At 40.9% G+C, this 7,812-nt stretch overlaps 1 protein-coding gene across 1 annotated transcript in view; it reads left to right on the top strand.

Moving 5' to 3' along the window:
* Positions 1-5,464, top strand: part of adam19a (ADAM metallopeptidase domain 19a) — a gene marked incomplete at its 5' end in the record, with an annotated part of 67,866 nt that extends 62,402 nt beyond the window's left edge. Inside the window, one exon of the mRNA XM_008299647.1 lies at positions 4,614-5,464. Within this exon, the coding sequence (XP_008297869.1) occupies positions 4,614-4,665 (52 nt within the window). The remainder of the gene's footprint in view (positions 1-4,613) is intronic.
* Between the last annotated feature and the right edge of the window lie 2,348 nt (positions 5,465-7,812).

Raw genomic sequence — 7,812 nt, forward strand, 5'->3', positions numbered from 1 at the left:
GAGCTGATTTTGCCTCAGATTAAACTCCACTTCTCAACTTCAGTGTAAATTACAGTAAATCTATATTCGATCTAGACTTGAGTTTAGTCTCTCCTCTTTTCTCACCGTCCCTCTGCATTCGACTGTCGAATTAAGATGGTATTTGCTCAGCACAGTCCTTAAAGGATTGTTTGTTCTCAATCTACAGTCAAAATTGAAGTCTTATCAGCCAACTCGCAAGGAGCAGATTATCATGGAGAGCGGTAATATTTGGGGTTTGGGAGTTTCATCACTTCCTGCAAACTCAGTCGAGCAGAGATTGTGGAGTGATGATAATAACTATATCCCAGGTGGAATTAAAGTCTTGTGGACTAAGGACCTGACTCCACCTAGCATCACAGCCGGTTCCTATCAGATGTGACTTACCAGTGACCATGATTAGCCAGTAGCAGGTTACGTTACTGCTGCACAGGTTGCAGAAAAAGCATGTTGTGGCTTTAAGGCAAGCTAGATTATTATTACTATATTTGCAGGTGTTGGAATTTAAGATATCTTTAAAAGTATTGAATTTAGTTTCCTCAGTAAAAAGTTTTAAATACAGTTAACAAAAGTCTTCTATCTCTGGCCTGCTGTAGGTTGTAACGTTAATTCAAAACTGTATCTGTGTGTGGTTGTGTGCTGTCGGTTCTCAGATAAAACTGTGCTGCAGGAGGTTGTACGGTTCTTTTGTTGAGTTTCACTTTGCAGCAGCACTGTCACTGCTGCTACAACAGCAGCAGCTTGTTAGTGTGACTGTCAGTGTAAAGTCAGCAAAAACTTGAGGGGAAGTGAATAAACAGAAAAAGACTTTAGTGGTTAACGGTTGTATAGATTTTGACCATGAACATAGCAACAAACAACTATCTGCTGTGATAGTTGATGGAGTAACGGTGTCCGTAGCAGAGAATGAAGTCACACTCTCTCTCTGTGTTATAATGCTGTGCATGTAGATTCCTCCCATTGAAATTGTTTGTTATCCCAGCTCTTATGAACAAACTGAGTGTGACCTTGAGCAAAAATGCAGTGAGGAATGTTCAGCTCGTGCTCTGAAAACCGAAGAATTTAAAAACAGCGTATTTTAGTTATGTCATTTAACCAGTTAAAGTGCACTTGTTTGATTGCAACTCAGTGTTCGTACTGCCTTAAAACCTCTTAGCAAGCAGTCGGCAACGGTGGGACGGAACCAAAAACCCCAGCAGAACCAGACTCAGGAAAGGCGGCCGTCTGCCTCGACCGGTTGCCAATGTTACTCGACAACAAAAGCCATTTGGTGTATCTTACAACGTTGTATTTGCTTGCATGAGCTAATAATTGCCTTTCTGGTAGTAAAGGAAAATAAAGCAATGGTGGAGTGAGATGCTGATACTGTAGCATCATCCAGCGGTTCCTAATATTGTACAGCCATCCTCAAATTTATTCATACCCTCCCATTAAAGAAGGAAAAAAACAGCAGTCACTGAAATAAGCTGAAATTGGCAAAAGTTATAAAAAATAAAAATTTAACGAACATCACGACATTGTCTAAATTGTCCGTAGGTCTGAATGTGAGTGTGCTTGGTTGTCTGTCTCTAAGTGTGGCCCTGCGATGGACTGGTGACCTGTCCAGGGTGCCCCCTGCCTTTGCCCTAAGTCAGCAGGGATAGACTCCAGCCCCCAGCGACCCTAGTGAGGATTAAGCGGTGTATAGATAATGGATGGATGGGATTATGACATTGCTTTTGAATTGTGGTTCAACAGAAATATTAAAAAAATATTTTTAAAACACACAAGCAAACAAGCATGATGGGACCCGTAAACTAATATTTTGTTGAACAATCCTTTGAGCCAATCAGTGCAGTCAGGTGTTTTCTGTATCTCTCAGTCAGACTTTTGCACCTGTTGACAGGTATTTGGATTTTGGTCCACTGCTCATCAGCAAAGTGCTCTAATTTGTCTGGGACCGTTTTTTTNGTGCTTGGTTGTCTGTCTCTAAGTGTAGCCCTGTGATAGACTGGTGACCTGTCCAGGGTGTCCCCTGCCTTCATCCTAAGTCAGCTGGGATAGACTCCACCCCCCTGCGACCCTAATGAAGATTAGGCGGTGTATAGATAATGGAAGGATGGGATTATGGCATTGCTTTTGAATTGTGGTTCAACAGAAATATTAAAAAAATATTTTTTAAAACACACAAGCAAACAAGCATGATGGGACCCATAAACTAATATTTTGTTGAACAACCCTTTGAGCCAATCACTGCAATCAATTTTTTTCTGTAACTCTTAATCAGACTTCTGCACCTGTTGACAGCTATTTGGATTTTGGTCCACTGCTCATCAGCAAAGTGCTCTAATTTGTCTGGGACTGTTTTTTTGTTTTGTTTTGTTTTAATTCTTCTTTTCAACCACAATTCAAAAGTAATGTCTTATTTCACTAAAATATAATTTAACAAATTTTTATTTATTATTACTTTTTTCAGTTTCTAGTTATTTGAGTGACTGTTGTGAATTGTGCCTTTTTTTTTTTAATGGAAGGGTCTGAATACATTTGAGGACGACTGTCTACAGCACATTTTTCTAATCGCTTATCTGGAGCCACTTTTACAATCATGAATTTTGCATTCTGTTACATTTCTACTACTCCTTTTTTATAAAAATGTTTTAAAAAGTTAACTTAAATTCACATCCCTGTTGCCAATCGATGGATACATTGTGCAGAGTTTAGAGCATCTTGTGCATCGATGTTGTGTTCAACTAACGAAACAAGCTCAGAGGCGAAAAGAGTTTCTTCTTGTTCTACTCTTTTGTTTTAGATGTATGGATTTTTGTATTGATTATGTTCATTCATTTGGACTTACCTACCGTACTGTTTGCTGCACTGCTTTTCTGTACAAGTATCAGCCAACAGCATTATCTCCTCCACCTACTCAAGGCCACCGCTAATGTATCAAAGACGCTTTACAGCACACAGCAGTACATGTGTAAACCGCATAACATTGTTTTCTGACTTTACCTTGACCTCAGCGAAAATGGTCCCTCAATTGATAGGATCTAAAATACGTATAATGATACAAGTTCATAAAACAGCCATTGTTTGGAGGCTTTTTGTTCCATATCCTGGAATTCCAGCCCACTTTGAAAGGCCTTTTATGACACACCTATAAAAGCAGCAGGGAGCAGCTGTATCGGTGAGAAATACTGCCTCACAATATTCCTACCTTTTCCTTCCATGCTGTTTTCTGTTCAGAGCAGCTGTGAGCACATAAACGCTCCAAGTTTACAAACCATGCAATGCAATGACTCGGTTCTTCATCAGCAATCAGTTTTCTTTTTTTTTTTTTATAAGTGACAGGCCTCCAGTCTAAAGGCTTCTGCTCGCTTTCCTCAGATGCAGAGTCATGCTTTTTGTTCTGCGCACTTCATCTGTAAACGTAGTAAAAGTCAGGCAGGGAAGCCTCAAGGTGATTGTTCGGCAGCTTTTATGGTTCCTTTGCTCCTGTAATCTAGCAGATGGATCAAAATGTCTCTGCATCTGGTTCTCGCTGGCAGTACCGAGATCAGATCCAACATCACATCTTACACTAACAACAGCTGCTGGTGTGTGTGTACAGAGCCTTACAAATCTCCGACAATATCTGTCTTTGTGTTCGAATAAAGGTTTAACTGTGCATGTAAAGCAAGGAAATTCTGACAGCTGGTGTTTTGTGTTCATACTCAGATGATAACAAGGAATTTTCTGACAAGACCGCACGAATTTACTGTCAGCCTGTTTAGAAGAAGTATTTCCATTCTGTGAAATAAACTATTCACACTTGCATGCATTATTGTAGATATTCTCACCAGAATCCTGCAGTCGACTGCTGTTTTTTATACAGTATTCTACATTTGTCAAGGTGGATGAAAAGTTAGTTATGATAAAATTAAAACTTAAAGACACTAAGAGAAACTATCAATGTAGATGATAGTCCTGAATTTTTTGTCACAACAGTTTAAAGAGAATTGGCATCTCAATTGCGCAGAGGAGTAAAGAAGTTTTAGTTTTTACAAAATCTGGTGGAAACAGTTTCTTTTTGACAAAAATTTAACAATTTTGATTAACTATCAATTTAAAGTTTATATTTGATTATTTTTCGCTGCGGAACTGCACCACACACATTGTTAGTTAGTTGGAAAGTCGAAAAGCCGATGATTTCCTCTGTTACTACAGTTTCCGACTGTGATAATGGTGTCATTTTGGTGATTTCTTTTCATGGCTTTTTTTTAATCCTCTGTCAGGTTTCGGGGGTTGTGAGTATTCGATGCAGCAGGATGGTGTATGTTGAGTCAAAATTGTGTGTTCATGGTAATAAAGGGAACAACACTGCGGCTCATTGATGTGTTTTAATAGGTTTTGGACAACAATGGAGCTCTGTGGCACAGAGGAATAACGCCTTTCAGGCTTTGATACGCAGACATAGGGTACATTCACTGTTGCTTTGGCTCTGCATATGAGATTTGTTGACATTAAAAAAAAACAGAATATTTCCCAACCTTATTTTTCAAAGCAACTATCAGCATGCTGCATCAGTTTAATCTTATGCTGGAATCTGTTCTTCTTTTTTTTTCCCCTCCTCCTTACAGACCGGTCCCAGGTGCCAAACCAAACACAGCCTCGCCTCCGCCACGAAAATGACCTTCTCCTGGCCCCTCCACCCTCTGAGGAGGCAGCGGCTGACAGCCTATTTGCACTAAAGAGACTTTGGCTGGTGAACCACAGAGCTGTCGCACATACCAGAGGAGGACGAACTCAAACAGAACTCGTACCAGTTCAGACTTCGAAATGAAACCGTACCCCGCTCTTTTCCCCCTCGATTTTGCCCCCCACCCCCTTGTATCCTCCTCCTCCTCCTCCTCCTCCTCCTCCCAGCGTGCTAACATTAACCACGACGACGCGGTTTTGCACGGAGGCCTTGCAGACTGAGACAAGTGTTATCGCTGGGGGACGGTCACATTTGCCAAAATCTTTTTTTTTAAGATTGTTTTTTTTTAATCTGTTAATGCTGTCCGTGTATGAAAAAAAAAAAAAGCATTTTGTAATGAGCGTTGTTTTGTTTACAGTTTGTTTCATGTCACGTTTTATGATTTGTGTTATGTGCCAAAGAGGTCTCTTCATACCTGGGGTGTGTCCCGAACGCTTGAAAACCTTCTTAAGTTCAGCACAAGTCACCTCCTCCATATTTTTAGGTCTTATAATTTATTGTATTATATGAGGAATGTCTGAAGTACAAACCCTGGACATACGGACGCCTATCAGGAGGAAGGAGAGCCAATCACACAGCAGCTTCTTATCAACACTGTTTACATGGTGGAGGGCTTGATGGATGCTTGGGGCTCGCAGGACACACCCCGGTCGCTCATGTTGATTTGAATGTCTTTTGCTGTGTGTTATGACTTTTGAATGGTTACATAAAATATTTTTACAAAACTATCAACAGGTTTCTTTTTTTTTTTTTTTGTATTCCAGCTTGAACAGCATTTATATGTGATGTAAACAATGTGCATATGATTAGCTGGGTTTTCAAATGTGGCTTTTTACATCATATGTCTAGAAAATGTACAAAAGACAATGCAAATACATATCTTAGAATTTTAGTAAAAGTTAGGAGTTGGTGCTTAAAAGCTTGAAAAGGTCTCCTCATCGGTCTGCACAGATCTGATGTTTTCCTCAGTTTTTTTTCGTCTTCCCAGTGATCACATTCAGCATTTATTCACTAAGTCTGTCTCCATTGCATTTAGTTGCATTTTGCTTTCATCTATACCCTGATTTTTTTACATCTGAGCCAACTTCAAAACTTTTTATTAGAGGTGATGTTTCTCAGACTTTCTGCAGTTTTCTAAATTTCCACCCAGGGTTTTGTTACACCTCGTTTCCCCAGAGTTTTCTTTTGTGTCCGTAGACCTTGCCCCCTAGTGTTCAACACAAAAAAACGCAATTCTGAAAAGATGGATTAATTAATTGCCTTCACGGACGAGAAGCTTCTTTTATTAGAGGAGCTTAACTAGAGGAGCTTTCTATAGTCGCAGAAAATAACCCTAATAACGTCATCATGATGTCTTCAGGGTTATCTGAGCTTGGGCTGAAGGAATGTAATTTTAAAGCAGAAAACCTGAATAAACAGTGAACTTGGAGTCTGCAAGACGGGGGATGTTTTTAACCTTAATAGAAGAAATATTCTCTGCGTGGACAATGCATTCATTACATCAATTCTCTACTTCCTGTGAAAGGTCTGTGGGTTTGTTTGTTTGAAACCTCCCCATTGCAAATACTTCAGTGCAGGTTGGTGGTATGCAGGGTCAGTGCTGGAACAAATTAAACTGATGGGCCAGTGTGTGTTTGCAATGTAAATAATACGCATGTTGTTCTCTGTTTATATCTGGTGCATGCAAGGGTTCTGAGCGCACAGCTACCTAACACCAAAGAGTAAACAACTAGTGTCCTGCAGAGGTTGAATGCCAGTGCAACACTATGAAAAGAGCTGGCAGGAAGACGGGAGGATCTTCAGTTGTCTTGCTTGAGTGCACTTCAGTGGAATAAAGGTATATGGTCTGCGCTCATATCGCACCTCTTAACCTTAACTAGGTTTTTCAAAGCTTTACATGTCTCTCATTCACACACACACACAGTCTATGACAGCAGAGTTGCCATGCAAGCTGCCATCATTGGCAACTCAGGGTTCATCGTCTTGCCCAAGGATGCTTCAGCATGTGGAGGGGCCAAAATGGAACCACAGTCCTTGAGATTAGTGGGCAGCCTGCTCTACCAACTGAGCTATTTGATACCAGCTCCTGAGGTCGAAGAGCTAGAGTGCAGTTATACAACTCTACAGTAAAGAATAAAAACAGGACAGCTCTTACCGAAGACTTTAATCATTGTAGTGTTGAAGGCTCCTCGTGTCCTGGAAAGTCTTTTGAAAACAAAGAATAAGACTAATTTTGTCTCACAGTTGCGTTATGATGATCTAATACTTCCCGACCGATGAGCCCGTATGAAGCTTTACAGTGAGTCTTCTCCACTCTCACCTGCTCTTAATGGATTCCACTCTGTTGGAAATAAGATATCTGCGAGAGGCAGCTCTCTTCTCCCTGGAGACTAATGCATTTGGAGAGTCCACGGTTCGAGTGGAACGCTATCGGACAGCGAGGAGGAATGGCCTCGTGGGGAGATATATTGATGTAGACGTTTTCCCAGCCCATTACCAGGGCGCCCGGCGCCCAAACGAACCTGTGGGGTGGATTCTGCTCCAGACGGCAGACGTGATCTAAATGAAAAGGGCCAAGTTTTTCCAGGACCACTGTCTATAAATCAAGCTCTGTGCAGCCACAGGCCCAAGCGGAGGTGTATAAATACGTTAATGTCTTTCCTCGGGCTAGCCTTCAGTTGGTGAGCTACATAAATGAAGTGAGGGGGTTATAAAAACAGCAGCCAGTCACATTTGTTGCTTACACTGCTAGCTGTCATGTTCATTTGCCAAAGTTTAAAATACCACAGTGGATCACAGTGTTAATGTGACTTTGGGCTAGCCATTGTTCGCTAGCCTCTTTAGGCTAATTTTGTAAGGCTTTTCTGAATTGAGTTTCATAGTTATTCGTAATGCAGTTTTTACTGTAAAAATAATGCCAGACTGCTACTGCTACACTCACATGGCATACGCTACTCCTCTCACTGAAACACATACCCAACACTGCTCATTCTTATGAGGAAATCCTGCACACACAGCAAACCTGACAGCTGTGTTAACCCCAACTCCACCCCAACATCCACCTATCAATGCTCCTCACT

The sequence above is a fragment of the Stegastes partitus genome, unplaced genomic scaffold (genome assembly GCF_000690725.1).
Source record: "Stegastes partitus isolate 25-593 unplaced genomic scaffold, Stegastes_partitus-1.0.2 Scaffold1442, whole genome shotgun sequence".
NCBI classification, from domain to species: Eukaryota; Metazoa; Chordata; class Actinopteri; family Pomacentridae; genus Stegastes; species Stegastes partitus.